General features: G+C 52.6%; 1 protein-coding gene and 1 long non-coding RNA gene across 2 annotated transcripts; both read left to right on the forward strand.

Moving 5' to 3' along the window:
• Nucleotides 1-1,607: 1,607 nt before the first annotated feature.
• LOC308532437 lies at nt 1,608-5,575 on the forward strand. Its single transcript, XR_013996981.1, has 3 exons — nt 1,608-1,723; nt 3,758-3,958; nt 4,655-5,575. It is a non-coding gene; the product is annotated as an uncharacterized lncRNA (long non-coding RNA).
• A 2,496-nt stretch (nt 5,576-8,071) lies between these two features.
• On the forward strand, nt 8,072-9,786 carry TLCD2 (TLC domain containing 2; the record flags this gene model as incomplete). The annotated part of the gene is made up of 4 exons (XM_081109288.1): nt 8,072-8,247; nt 8,439-8,521; nt 8,694-8,776; nt 9,337-9,786. 4 exons carry the CDS (start codon nt 8,072-8,074, stop codon nt 9,784-9,786), a joined length of 792 nt encoding a protein of 263 aa, XP_080965414.1.
• Between the last annotated feature and the right edge of the window lie 4,933 nt (nt 9,787-14,719).

Raw genomic sequence — 14,719 nt, forward strand, 5'->3', positions numbered from 1 at the left:
TTTGTCCCCTGAGGTCACACTTTCCAGCAGTCAGCTGTTACTGGGGTGGAAGGCAGAAAGTTTCCTTAAAGGCGCAATGTTCTGAACACAAGTGGCGAATCGTGGTGCTCCTAGAAACCAGAGCAATCGCTTGGCTGAGCCCGTATTGAATACAGAAGGAACTGTCTCGCACTCCAGCCAAATCCCTTCGGCTCAGTGACCCTCACCCCCAATTTGGAGCTCGTGGAAAAGTCGTGGATCCCCGTCTACGCGTGTGGGTTCAGCTGGGAAGGGGGAAGGGCGGAGGAGTGATGCTACGGGGTGGGTCCCACACTTGCCCCTTTCAATAGGCAGTGGAGCAGCTTTTGCCAAGTCACTGGGTTCCTTTCGGTTTTTGCCCATCCCCCGCCCCTCTAAGCTCTGATTGGCCCCCGAGGGAAGGAACAGCCTCCTCATTGGTCTCTACCTTCGAAATCTCTTCCCTAAGTAGGTCTGAGTCAGTGCAAAGCTCCTGAAGGGCGGTACTGAATGGGGGTATTAAGGCAGAGGATGGGGTTGCCGGCCAGTTGTACTTTGACACGGCCATCCCCTAGTTTCTGACCAGAAGTCTTCCATCTACCCTCAGGTGAAGACTGTACTATGAATCTTTTTTATTTGGGGGGGGGGGGTGAGGTGGGGGGGAGGGTTGGGGTAAGCAAACCATTTTATTAAGGGCCTTTGGGGGAGGGTCGAGGGCTGGGAGGACCATGAGAGCGATGTCCTCGGCCCGGCCGGGCCTTCCCCAGCTTCCCAGCCGCGAAAAAGTATGAATCTTTTGTTAGGAAGCGGTTCTATCCCTGCGACTGGGACCGGACATCTCCACGAAAAGTCCCCTGATCAGGAAGCCTTCCCCCACCCCCACCCCCACCCCCACCCCCACCCCCAGGAGGGGTGGACTAGATCTCTCCAGTGAAAGCTGGGGCTTGGTGAGGCAGGCAGTCCTCCCCACCCCAAAAGCCCTCAGGAGTTCCCATCCAGTGGCAGAGTCTGCTGCCCTGGGGACTGATTTCCACCTTCAGTTCTCCCCACTCCTGCTGCTTCGCCTGCTCCACTTTTCCTTAGAGAGCCTCCTGCAGAGGTCAGCGAATCCATTTTGGGGTTGTCTAAAAGAAGCACTCACGGCTCCAAAAAGGAGGGGCTGTAGCCCTTTAAGGATTTCGCCGGGGATGGATTCAGAGATGATTTAAAAATGCCAACTCACAGAGCGCTCTGAATTCTGGGAACGGGGTGTCAGCTCGAGAACTACACGGACCAGAATGCACAGCAAACACACACGCCTTTACTTCCTGCTGCTCGGTCGGACCCTGGTTTGACGTAGCGCTCTTCAAAGCAAGTAGCCTAGCGGAGGGCCGAGCCACACCTTTTCACCTATTGGCCAGCTCTTGAGTTGGTGGGCGTGGCTTAGTGCAACTCTACTTCGGCAAAGGGGTGGCCTCCTTGTCAATCAGAGCTAAGACAGCCGGAGAGGCGGGATCAGGGCGAAGGGCTGGCGCCCCCGAGTGGGTGTGGTCACGCTGCACACCAGTAGGCGGTGATTGGCCCTGGGCGGTGCAATCGCAACTTGTGCGTCACTACGCCGCCAGCTGATCGGAGACTGGAGCCGGTGTGTGCTGGGCGCTGGGAAGAGAGCGCCGCCGGCTGTGGGGCACGGACGCACTGATTTGCTCCCCTGTCCTCAGCACCCCCCGCACACACCCGGCACCAGGTGGGTGTGAACTGGGGTGCTGGCCGCACTGGAGGGAACCGTGCTAACGGGGTAATGGGGGCAAGTACGGTCCTGGCGGCCACACCCTGCCCTTCCGGGGGAGGGGAGAGGGGGCGGCGGAGGCAGGGGCGCTCCGGGGGAGAGGGTCCTGGACTAGCTAGAGGAGTGTGTCTGGAGGTTTTTTAAAAAGAGTCCGAGACAGGAGTCGTGGCGGAAGGTCTTGCGGAGTAGCTGGGAGGGCGGTGAGGGGCGGGAGGGCTGGGGGCGGCTAACCTCGCGCCCTCTGGCCCGAGGATACGGGACCGACCACTCAGCCCGGAGAGGATCTGGACCAGGCGGGAGGCGGCGGAGGTGCTTTGCCTCTACCGGCACTCACTGAGTCAGGCCGGCTGAGTACCCCGGCAGGGAAGGGGTCCCTGGGCGGGCCGGCCCCTCCTCTCATTGCCTCCAGGGTATGTTATGTAAGGGGGGAGGGGAGAGGAGTAGGGGGCGGCGGTGCCGGGGCCTTATGCAACCCAAAGGTTTAGGGTTTCACCGCGGTGGGTGGGGGGAGCGGGCACGAGGAAGGCCTGGAAACTCTACCTCCCCCCCCACCCCCGCCCCAGCCACACTAGGCGTCTTGGGCCGAGAGAAGGTCACCTCTGCACCTCCCCCAAGCCCGTCCGGTCGTGGGGGCCCTAGCCCAGGCCTGGCCCCGACCGCCTGGGAAACCGGCTGGCTGGGTGGGGCGCCTGGGTTAGTCATCACTGGGCTCCCTCTCTCCCCACCTCTCGGCCAACTCTTGGCCCCTCCCCGTGGCCTCGGGCTAGGCTATCGCCCCCACCTCCCTTGGCCCTAGTTCCAGCCTCCAACTCTTCTGGCCTGTCATCCTGGCTGTCAGACTGGGCTGGAAGCTGTCAGGGTGCCAGAAGGTTGATGGAGCAGCTGGTCAGAGGGTCAGTGCCCTGGACCCACCCCGCTCTGCAGCCAAGGGCACCTGCTTGGCACAAACTCTCAGTAGCCGCTAAGTCCTTTGGGCTGACCAGAGCTGGCTCAGACCGAGGGGGGTGGGAAGGAGCTGGGGACTGTCACTTGGGGGAAGGCAGATACCTCAAAATTCATGCTTTCCAAGAGGGTTTTGTCATTTGAAAACCTCCCAACCTTACCCTAATCTTTTCTACCCTCTAAGTGTAGAAATCTCGAGGCAAGACCACCTTGGCCACTCCCATTGGCATGGGCATGCCCTTGGGCTGAGTGTCAGCACAGACCCGCCCTCCCCAGCTCACTGCCCCCCCTCCCCCGAGCCTGCCACGCCCCCAACCCCCTCCCCGGGCCATGCTGCAGGGCCCGGCTTTTCCTGCTGATTCATGCGTTGGAACTGTGGGGGCGGGGCTTGGAACTTGGAACAAAGTTCAGACTTGGAGGGGCCGGCAGACAGCCTGGAATTCATACCAGATGTACCCGGAATGCGCAAGCGGAATGCTTGGCATTTGAGAGTCCAGGGGAGGCTGCCCAACCTCCCTGCCTAATCTCCCTCCCCTCCAGCCTTTGGTTCCTTGTCCTCTCCTCACAGTCCCAGGAGCTTCTGCTGACCTTCCAAACTCTAGACCTCCTCCCTTCCTCACTCTTCCCAGATCCAGGCCCCCCCCAGAACTTTTTCCAGCTGAACTCTCTGGGAAGAAATCAGTTGGGCTGATCACTGAACTCATTTCTGGACCTGAGATACAACTTCTCACCTAGTACCTTGGAAAAGGGTAGGGTGTGTCCAGCCAGGGTCCCAGGTCCTGCCTTTTCCCAATGCTGAGTAGGCTGCCCCCCACCCCATGTGTGGCTGGGGTAAAGGGGATGAGAGCCTGGGTTCCTGCAGTTCTGGAAAGAGGAGCAAGGGAAATATGTTGAAAGCTGCCTCTTGCTGCTCACTGAGCTCCCGCAGGCCCAGGCTAAGAACCCTTCCCTAGAAGGTTGAGTGTCTGCTGGGACTGGACTTGGAGGGACAGTGTCCCTGTGCCATGGCCCTGCTCAGGCCTTTCCCGTCTTTCTTCCCTTTGCCTTTAGGAGCCTGTACCTCCCGCACCCTCACCTGGCTGAGCCGCAGTAGTTCTTCAGTGGCAAGCTTTATGTCCTGACCCAGCTAAAGCTGCCAGTTGAAGAACTGTTGCCCTCTGCCGCTGGCTTCAAGGAGGAGAAGGAGCTGCTTTCCCGCTCATCTGGAACGTGACAGAACTGGGGCGGGGAAGGTCTGCAGGAGTGATGATGGTATGTTTCAGGAAAGGGAACCCTGTTCAGTCGGAGAGCCTTCACCCTGATTGGCGCGGCAAGAGAGAACAATTTGAGAGACCCTGGCCGAATGAGGGGATAGATGGCTCTGACTGCCCAAAGTTAAGTCAGTCTTTGTGTGACAGTGGGAGGAAGTGGAGCAAAGAAAACCCTGTCTATCCCTTTACCCAGGTGTCTTTCTTGACCCTCCTTCCTTATCCCTCATTCTTTCCACTGGCCTTTCCAGGTGAGGTCCAGAAGTAAGCTTGCCTCTTCCTGCCATCTCAGTAGTCATACCTCTCTGCTCTTACCTTTCCCTGCATTTCCTTAGACTGGCCCAGACTCTAGATTCAGGGTTACTTACCTATATGTGGCACCCTTAGACATCCGGTCTCAGCTTCTCCACCTACCTGTGGTATGGAGAAATCACCCAGTTGAGTGTGCCTGAGGGAATCAGAAGCCCATTTGTGCAGACTCAGCTTGGGGTGGGAACAGAACAGCTTTTCACTTAAGCTATTGCCCCTCCCCCGTCCCTGACAATAACCTCAGGGATAGGGGGTTGGAGGGTTAAAGGGGCTCAGTCTCTACATTGACTTCTCATCATGCTAGGGTGGCCCCAGGCATCCTCTGCCACCCATCATAAGACTGCGGCCCCTGATGGCTACCACTGCTCTTCTTCCTCACTTTGCTTTCCAGGATGGTGTGTGAAACTCAACTCAGGCCTGTGTAGGCAGAAAAATTCTCCCCTCCAGCAGCCAGCAGAGCTGAGTTCTGGGACTCAACCCCCCTTGGGGGCGTCAGGCAGTGTAAACCTGCCATCCCCACCTCCTGATCCAATCTCACTCTTTGGCTCAGGCTCTGGTGTGGTTCAGCCTTGGCCTAGAATCCCTGCCTGAAGGTGGCTGCCTTCAGGGGCTGCAGGAAGCTGTTCGTTCTATTTGGGGGCAAGTGGAGCCGGGTCCTATTACCCATTTATGAGAAACTCAGAGATTTAGGGGAGAGTAGACCATTGAACCCAGCTCTTCCACAGCTTAAGCCGATGTGTGTGGGACGGTGGTAGAAGGGGGTGGGTAGACTGAGTCCACTCAACAAAGATCACTCTGTCCCTGGACATTGCTTCCGTCCTTTCTTCCCCTCCTCGCTTCACTGGCCACAGTGTTTCCTTCCAGCCTGGGTGTGTGGCTCTGCCATCCTCCCCTATCATGGAGCAGAGATGAGGAGGAGCATCCTGGGAACACAGGCAGGCGGAAGACCAGTGAAGGACAAAGCCTGGAGAGCACAGGACCTGTCTGGGCACCTTGCAGAGGGGGGCATAAAGGCAGGAGCACCCCAGGAAGAGGGAGGACAGCCAGCCTCCAGCAAGGACAAGCTTCCAGGCATCTTCAATCTCTCCACCTTCTTCGGAGACGTGGGACCATATTAAAGTGTCCTGTGGCTTCATCCTCCTCCTTCCACCTCTCTCCCACCTTGTAATTTACATATAAGCAGCTTCAAGGAACAAGAGCCAGCTGTGAAAGGACATACACAGGAAACTCATAAAAGAAATGCAAATGGATAAAACCATGACAACAAATGTGTACTTCATTAGTAATTAAAGAGAGGCAAATACAGCTGTAATCATTTTTCTTTTTCTTATTTATCTTTATTGTGGAAAGTATTACAGATGTCCTTCCCCCCCCCCCCCACTGACCTCCTTCACACACACCCCCCCCACCCGCAAAGCATTTTTCTCATAGCAAGCTATAACAGAAAAAATAAGACCCAGTTGTCAGCAAAGGAGTACTAAAATAACACTCACATACATTGCATATAGGGTACAAATTGGTACAGCCTTCCTGGATATAACTTTGGTACTATGTATCAAACATATTACCATGGCCTTTGACCTAGTAATCCTACGTTTGGGAATTTAGCCTAAGAAAATAAATATTTAGTTATAGGATGTTCATTCCAGCATTGCAATAGAGAAGCAATTGTCTGGGAATTCATTTCTGCTGTAAAGAAAATTTGCAATAGGGGGTTGCTTAAATAAATTATTGTATATCCAGATGGTGGAGTACTACACAGCCATTAAAAGTCACATTAAAGAGCCCTAGCCGGTTTGGCTCAGTGGATAGAGTGTCAGCCTGTGGTCTGAAGGGTCCCAGGTTGGATTCCGGTCAAAGGCACATGCCAGGGTTGCAGGCTCGAACCCCAGCAGGGGACATGTAGAAGGCAGCTGATTGATAATTTTCATCATAGATGTTTCTATCTCCCCTTCCTCTCTGCAATCAATAAAAATGTATTTTTAAAAGTCATGAAGAATATTTGAAAAGAAAAATGTTCTTTAAATATTAAAAAAGGTTATAGCCCTGGTCAGTGGCTCAGTAGTTAGAGCATTAGCCAGTGCACCAATGGGTCTCCGCTTCAATTCCTGGTCAAGGGCACGTACCTGGGTTGCAGGAAGCAACCAATCCATATCTCTCTCCTCTCTCCCTCCCTTCCTCTCTTCCACTCTAAAAATCAATGGAGAAAAGACTCTAAGTGAGGATTAACAAAAAAATTAAAAGATTATAAAAATGGTGTACCAGTATGTCATGTGATCTCAATTTTGTTTTTTAAAATATAAGTATATACTTGTATACAATACATGAAACAGATAGAGACTGAGGCTATACTCTAAAGTGTTAATAATGGTTATCTTTGGATGATGGAATAAAGTAATTGTAATTTTCCTCTTCTGGCTTTTTTTCCCCTATAACTTCCAAATTTGCTACATTAATTGTGGATGGCTTTCATATAAAAATTTAAAAGAATCAGTGTAACTTTAAAAAAAATTTTTTGGAGAGGTGGGTGTGGGAGAATGAAGGGATGTCCCTAGCCCCTTGGGTTTAATGGGGTTTTGGTGGGGAAAAGAGGGTGGTGAGAGGGTTCGGGGAGCAGGATCATCAATCAGCTGCCTCCTATCTGCTTAAGAAATTCATTCTCTGGCAGTAACTGGTATCTGCCTGTTCCACGTACAGGAAAGGGCCCTGAATTTCTGGCTGGCAACCAGCTCCAGGTGTGGAGTAAGAGGGAAAGCAGTACCAGCTCTTCAGGAAATAGGGGTGCGGGGAGAGATTTTCCTTTACAGGCGGAAGGGTTCTGGAATCCTAACAATCCTGCTGCCGAAAGCACGATGATGCGCTCTGTTTTCTCTTCGATTCCGTCCAAACCTTGAGGTGACTCTCTGACCTCTCCCGGCCTCCTCGGATTGGGAGATATTCTGTCCACCCACCAGGTACCAGCTCGGGGGAGGGGTGCTCTCAGGACTATAGTGCTGAGTGGTTTTCTTCGCCTCCCCTTCCTAACGATGAGACTCCTCTATAGGGCACCCAAAAAAGGTGGAGGGAGGAGTTTCCAGTGGGCCCCTCCCTCTCCCAAATGGAAGCTGCAGCTGTTCTATTTGAGAGGTACTAGGTGAGGGGGCAGGACTCCAGGAACTGTAGGGGTGCTGGGATGCGCTGTGGGCCTAGAAACCTCCGGAGGTAGAAGGGGTGCCTGGCTTCAAGGCAGTGAAGTGCCCTCTCCCCCACACCTGAGACGGGGGAGGGGTGTGAGCAAGTGGCAGTGGGTTTGCCCTGGCCTCTCACCCCAGGGCCGCGTGGGTGGGGTGGGGTGGGAGGGATAACCAGATTGTAAGATTGGAGAGGAGGGGAAAGGGGAAAGTTAGTGGGGCGGGGCCTCCGGGAGTGTCAGGTGAGATTGGTGACCTATTTCTGGAGCTCTAAAGAGTTCAGGACTGGGGAGCTGGGGGAGACCTCTGTCGACTTCCCAGAAGTCCCCTGAGCTCCGTGGCACGGCCGATCCCGGGAGCCCCCAGCCCGCAGTCTGTCGCTAGGGCGGGACGCGGTCGGTTGCCTAGGCTCCAGGGGCGGTGGCCGCGCGGCTGCTCCAATCACCGTCCAGCCGAGAGATCGTGGACCATCCCTGGAAAAGTTACTGCGGATTCCCCAGGCCGGGCGGGCCGGCGAGCCCAGGAACGCAGCCCCGCCGCGACGCGGGTCACAGTCCCCGGAGCGGGCGTCGGATGCGTCGGGGGCGAGTGCTCAGGGGCCCACGGAACCGATCCGGACCTAGCCCGCCCGCCCGGCCATGGCGCCCTCGGGGCTCCTGGTGACCGGTGCCTCCTTCGCAGCCTTCCGGGGGCTGCACTGGGGGCTGCAGCTGCTGCCCACGCCGGCATCTGCGGCTCGGGACCGTTGGAAGTGGCAGAACATCTGTGTCTCCCTGGTGCACAGCCTGCTCACGGGGCCCGGGGCGCTGCTCGGGTGCGGGGCTTAGAGGTTCGGGAGGGACCTGGATGAGGGCGAGGGATGGGAAGCTCACGTTAGAAGACCTGGCGGCACCTTTAAAATGGATGCTAAACCTTGAGAGTCTGAGGCTGGCATGGGTGGACGGGTGTGCCCTGCAGGAGAATCCGGTCTGCACGTAGCTGACGGTGGCTCCCCGTCTCCTCTAGGCTGTTGCTATACCCTCAGATGGCCGCCGACCCCATTCATGGCCACCCGCCCTGGGCCTTGGTGCTGGTGGCTGTATCTGTGGGTGAGTCTGCAGGGAAGGCTTGGGCCAGCTTGGGGGCGGGGAACAGCTTCCAACGGTAATGGCAATCCCAGGTGCGCTTCTGTCAGCGTTACTGAGGGAGAGGGAAGCCCTGGGAAAGGTAGGGGCTGGAGTTTCTCTCCGGCTGCACCCCAGCTGCCGCCCTTCCCCACAGGTTATTTCCTGGCTGATGGAGTTGACATGCTGCTGAACCGGACCTTGGGCCAGGCCTGGGAGCTTCTCTGTCACCATTTGGCGGTGAGATTCAGGGAGAGGCGAGGCAGGACGGCAGGTGTACCGACTGCACACCCCGATCTCTCCTCAGCTTTGTGTCCCAGGACTTCCCAGAGAGCCTCTGACACCTCTTTCTCCCCTGGGCTTGATCCTCCCAACCTTGGGCTGAATTGAGGGGCGGGGATTGACTGCTGGCACAGCTGCGAGTCTGAGCACTGCCTCGGGGGCGTGCATTCGCCCGCACAGGTGTCCTGTCGATTGCAGAAACCTTAAACATGGAGCTTTTCTGAGAAGGAGGGAGCCCCCGTATTGGGAGTGGGAATGGGGCATGAATGGCCAGGATGGAAGTTGGGGGGGTTACTCTGCAGATGCTACAGCCCCAGAGAAGACAGCATCAGGCCAAGGCTGCTTCCATCCTAGAGAAAGATGGTTTCAAAGCCATGCAAGCTCCTGGCGTAGGGTAGGCATAAAGTTGGGTGTTTTCAGGGAAAGAATGCCAGAACATGCTTGGGAGGACTGGGATATTAGGACGCGATGGTGGTAGGTCACGGAAGGTCTTCTAACCTTTGGCCCTTGCTCCCCAGGTAGTGAGCTGCCTGGGCACCGCCATTCTGTCCGACCACTATGTGGGCTTCTCCATGGTGTCTCTGCTCCTCGAGCTGAACTCCGCCTGCCTGCACCTAAGAAAGTTGCTGCTGCTTTCTCACCAGGCCCCATCCTTGGCCTTCAGTGTGGCCAGCTGGGCCACCCTGGCCACCCTGGCCCTCTTCCGCCTGGCACCACTGGGGTGGATGAGTCTGTGGTTGCTCCAGCAGCACCACCAGGTGCCTCCTGCTCTGGTTGTCCTTGGTGGCACCGGGCTGGCCACTGTGGGAGCCATGAGCATCTCACAGGGTGTTCGCATTTTGATCAGTGATGTTCTGCGGCCTCGGCCTCATTCATCCAACCCTGGGCACAGGGAAACCGGGGTCACCAGGACATGCAATGGGGAGCCTGCCACCAAGGATGGTTCCCCTCTCGGCCCGAAAGACTAGGGAGAAGCCTCGGGTTCTCCTTCCGCCGCTCTTGCGGGAGCTCGGACCGGGACAAGGAGATGATGGTCTTCAATGCACAGCCCCCCACTGGGGTAAGGATTGGGCTGGATTTTCAGTATCTCAGTTCCTCTTCCAGCAAGTTCATACCCCTCCCCCACGCCTAGGATCTGAGAAGCAATGGTAATGTTGGTGGGTGGCTGGGAGTCTGGGCTAATGTTCATTGCATTTCATCATCAGATAACGTTCATTGCATTTCATCATCAGATAATTAGTCCTCTCCAGAAAACTAATTCAAGAGCTACAGCCAGTGCTACCAATAAAGGGTGGCAGGACCCATGAGACTGAACGTAACTGGCAAGGGGAACAGAAACCCTTTGCTTTAGCACAGGGACAGATGAGGGAAGGTGAAGTCTCACCTAGGAGTAGAGATCTGGTATGGAGGGGGTAAGGCCAGAGGGAAGAGAGATCTCACCTATGACCAAATTCTGGCAGTGGGAGGAGAACACCACGGGTGCTATCTGTAGCCAGTAGTTATATAGACATACCAGCTGCTAAGAGACCAAAGACCTGGGTCATGGAGATTGCTGCTGATATTTCTGGTTCTCAAAACCCCACTGTTGTGTTGGTACTTAACCTGAGTCCTACTGTGTCCAGCATCTGCCTTTGCGAAATTTATTTTTAGAATATCTTGACCTTTTCGAAGAAAAGGCATATTCTTAGAGGAGTGAACATGGGGCTAGGTCTCTCTTCTTAGGACAGAGCCGGAGTAGGGACTCAAACACCCATTCTGGGTGCACAGTGTAGGGAAGTGGTTCTCAACCTTGCTAATGCCACGACCCTTTAATACAGTTCTTCATGTTGTGGTGACCCCCAATCATAAAGTTATTTTCGTTGCTACTTCGTAACTGTAATTTTGCTACTGTTATGAATCGTAATGTAAATATCTGATATGCAGGATGTATTTTCATTGTTACAAATTGAACATAATTAAAGCATAGTGATTAATCACAAAAACAATATGTAATTATATATGTGTTTTCCGATGGTCTTAGGCGACCCCTGTGAAAGGGTCGTTCGACCCTGGAAGGGGTCGCGACCCACAGGTTGAGAACCGCTGGTGTAGGGTCTTCCTAGGCCCAGGCCTTCATGGGAGAATGAGGAACAGGCAGAAGGAGCCAAGCAAAGGCTTCCTGTTGGCTGCAGAGCCATGAAGTCATTTGCAAGCTCTCCTTTCTCCCCTGCCACTTCTGCTGCATTTTTTCTTTTGTCTTGATTTATTGATTTTTTTTTTTTTTGGATGGAGAGAGAGAGAGAGAGAGAGAGGAGACATACATCAATTTGTTGGTCTACTTACCTATGCATTCAGTGGTTGCTTCTTGTATGTGCCCTGACTAGGGATCGAACCTGAAACCTTGGCATATCAGGACGACACTCTAACCAACTGGCCAGGGTTACATGGCGGCATTTTTTTTTCTTCTTTCTATTGCATAAACCCCCTCCCTGGGTTTAGAGCCAGAATAGCCAGGTTATGGGGAGTGTAGAGCAGATTAAGGTTGCTAGTCTACTAAACAATGGACAAGAGATAACCTGTAATCACCCACAGAAAAGATACATGAGCAAAAGCAAGAGACAGGAAGATTTTCTAAAATTCCTGCCAAGAAGCTGAGCTAAAGAAAGACAAAGGAGCCCTGATCAGCGTGGCTCCGTTGGTTGGGTGTCGTCCCGTGCACCAAAAGAAAGACCAAGGGGATGTAGAGAAAGACATACATAGATTGAGGGAAAGCCAGGAAGAAAGATTCGCTGCATAGAAGGGACAGAGGCAAAGGGAAACGGAGTGAGGGACAGAGGGTCCTTGACAGAAATATCGAGAAAGACTGTTACAGAAGCTTGAGATAAACCAAAATCGGAGAATTGGTAAAATGCTCATAAGCAAAGAGAAAGATACAAATAAAGAAAGGCTGACAGGAAGGAACCCCAAGGGTGGAAGGCACAGTTAGTGCCTAGGCAGTGATTTAGTGAGAGTGAGTGACAAGGAGGAGCAACCAGGCTCCGGAGAGACAGGGTAACCGTGGCAGCTGAGAGATGAGCAGAGTGAGAGGAGAGAGAGGGGGAAAGAGATGAGGGGGCTTGTCAGGGGAGCTGAGCGGCAGAAGAGCGGAAGGTGGAGGAGGCAGGCAGTGAAAAGATTTATTGACAGAAAAAGAAGGCAGGAAATATGTGGTGTTGGAGACGGGCAGAAAGACAAAGGACAAGCAGCTACAGTGCAAAACAAAGACAGACTGACAGGGACTGATCGGCAGAGACCCAGAGAAAAATGCGCAAAAGTCAGAAGCAGGGAAGTGCGCTGAGACAGAAGAACAGGCGAGGAGACGTGGAGAATCACAGAGAGCACATGGGGTAGGGGGCAGGATTAAACACACACCCACAGGAGGGAACAAGGGAACGCACTGGAGACAGAGAGAAAAATACGTGCTAGAGATTAAGGGGGAAATGCGAGAGGGGGGTTGTGAGCGATCCCTATCAGAGAGTCGTTCCACTGAGGCTCAAAGGAGAAAAAAAAATACCAGGCTGAGGAGCAACTGTCACAGTCGGAAGCAGACACAGGCAGAAAATGAGAGCAGAGGGTGTCCATGTAATCAGACTAAAACTGGGGAGGCAAAGGTAGAGAAGCTGCGGCAGAAAAACGGAGTAATGCCTTAACCGGTTTGGCTCAGTGGATAGAGCGTCGGCCTGCGGATTGAAGGGTCCCAGGTTCGATTCCGGTCAAGGGCATGTACCTGGGTTGCGGGCACATCCCCAGTAGGAGATGTGCAGGAGGCAGCTGATCGAGGTTTCTCTCTCATCGGTGTTTGTAACTCTCTATCCCTCTCCCTTCCTCTCTGTAAAAATCAATAAAATATATTTAAAAAGAAAAACAAAGTAAAATTCTGTAGTTGTGTCTTCAAAACTCTAAACGGAGCGCCTTGATTGACAAAAACATTGCCCTTATGTTTAAAAACAGAAAACCATGAAATATGACATACTTCGGGAGTACGTCATAAATTCATGCTCCACGTGAGCACCCTCCTTGGTAAGATTTGATAGTATCTTTTAAGGGTGCCCAAGAACTAGACTGTCAGGGAAACCCGGCTACTTCTGTGGTTAACTAATAAAACCCATACAGGAAGGGTGAGATTAGCTACTGGTGGGGCTAGACATGAGTGGATACCTGAAGAATTTGGGCTCACACGCGCATTTCCATCGTGGCGACCCAGTGAAGCTTTAAGAAGGCAGAACTGGATTGTGATTATAATTGACTGACATCTCATCAACTAGAGTAGTTATAGATAGTGTGGACCAGATACAGATGATGGGAATCGGAGAGGCCTGGCCAATTAGGACCCCGGAAAAGAGAAGCTGGAAAATGCAGAGGCTACATTTGGTGCAATGAGTTGGGTCATGGAAATGCTCTGTCAGACCTCGCCATGGCTCAGTAAGGTGGTCCTCAAGATGGACTCCATGCCTACCAAGCTACTTGCTGGTGAGGTATTTATTTTCTAGCAAAGGGGAGGGGGCTTTCCTGGATGGGGGAACATTGATATTTTATGGGACATTATCTTGATCATAAATTAATAAATTGTTAGGCAAATAATTGCATCAGTCTTTTGTGAGTGTGGTTACAGAGTCACTTATTTTTTTTTTTGGCTCCATTGATTTCCTGATATATAATGCAATGCTGGATTGTTGAAACTTTGCTGTGGGATGATTTCTTGGCACTAATTTGATGACCTACAAAGCTCTAATGTGTTCTAATATCCTCTTCTATCAAAAAGCAAACCTGCCTGCCCTGGCTGGTTTGGCTCAGTGGATAGAGCGTCAGCCTGCAGACTGAAGGGTCCCAGGTTCCATTCTGGTCAAGGGCACATGCCCAGGTTGCAGGTTCGATCCCCAGTAAGGGGTGTGCAGGAGGCTGCCGATCAATGATTCTCTCTCATCATTGATGTTTCTATCTCCTTCTCCTTTCCTCTCTGATATATATATATATATATATATATATATATATATATATATATATATATATTCCTTAAAAAAAAGGCAAACCCGCTCAATCAACTGAGCTGCACTGGTGGCCAGGGCTCATCCCAGTTTTAATTTTTTTTATTTTTTTTTAAATATATATTTTATTGATTTTTTACAGAGAAGAAGGGAGAGGGATAGAGAGTTAGAAACATCGATGAGAGAGAAACATCGATCAGCTGCCTCCTGCACACTCCCTACTGGGGATGTGCCCGCAACCCAGGTACATGCCCTTGGCCGGAATTGAACCCAGGACCCTTCAGTCCACAGGCTGACACTCTATCCACGGAGCCAAACCGGCCAGGGCTCATCCCAGTTTTTATTTTTTTTTTATTTTTTTTTTTTTAAAATATATTTTATTGATTTTTTTACAGAGAGGAAGGGAGAGAGATAGAGAGCTAGAAACATCGATGGGAGAGAAACATCGATCAGTCGCCTCCTGCACATCTCCTACTGGGGATGTGCCCGCAACCCAGGCACATGCCCCCGACCGGAATCGAAACTGGGACCCCCCAGTCCGCAGGCCAACGCTCTATCCACTGGGCCAAACCGGTCTCGGCCCATCCCAGTTTTTAAATGAGTAAACTAAGGTAACTTATTCATGGTTACCTAGCCAGTTAGTGACATGGCCTGAATCCAATACACACACACATACACACACACACACACAGTGTCACATACATTTTTGATAGCTCAATTGATGCTTCTTTCTTTTCAGGTTTAACCCATTGGAATTAATAATTATTCAAAGTGTATATACATTTTTTATATTTTCATTGATTTCAGAGATGAAGGGAGAGGGAGAGAGAGATAGAAACATCAGTGATGAGAGAGAACCATTGATCAGCTGCCTCCTGCACGCCCCCTACTGGGGACT

The sequence above is a fragment of the Myotis nattereri genome, assembly GCF_964212035.1.
Source record: "Myotis nattereri genome assembly, chromosome: 16".
Classification (NCBI taxonomy): Eukaryota; Metazoa; Chordata; class Mammalia; order Chiroptera; family Vespertilionidae; genus Myotis; species Myotis nattereri.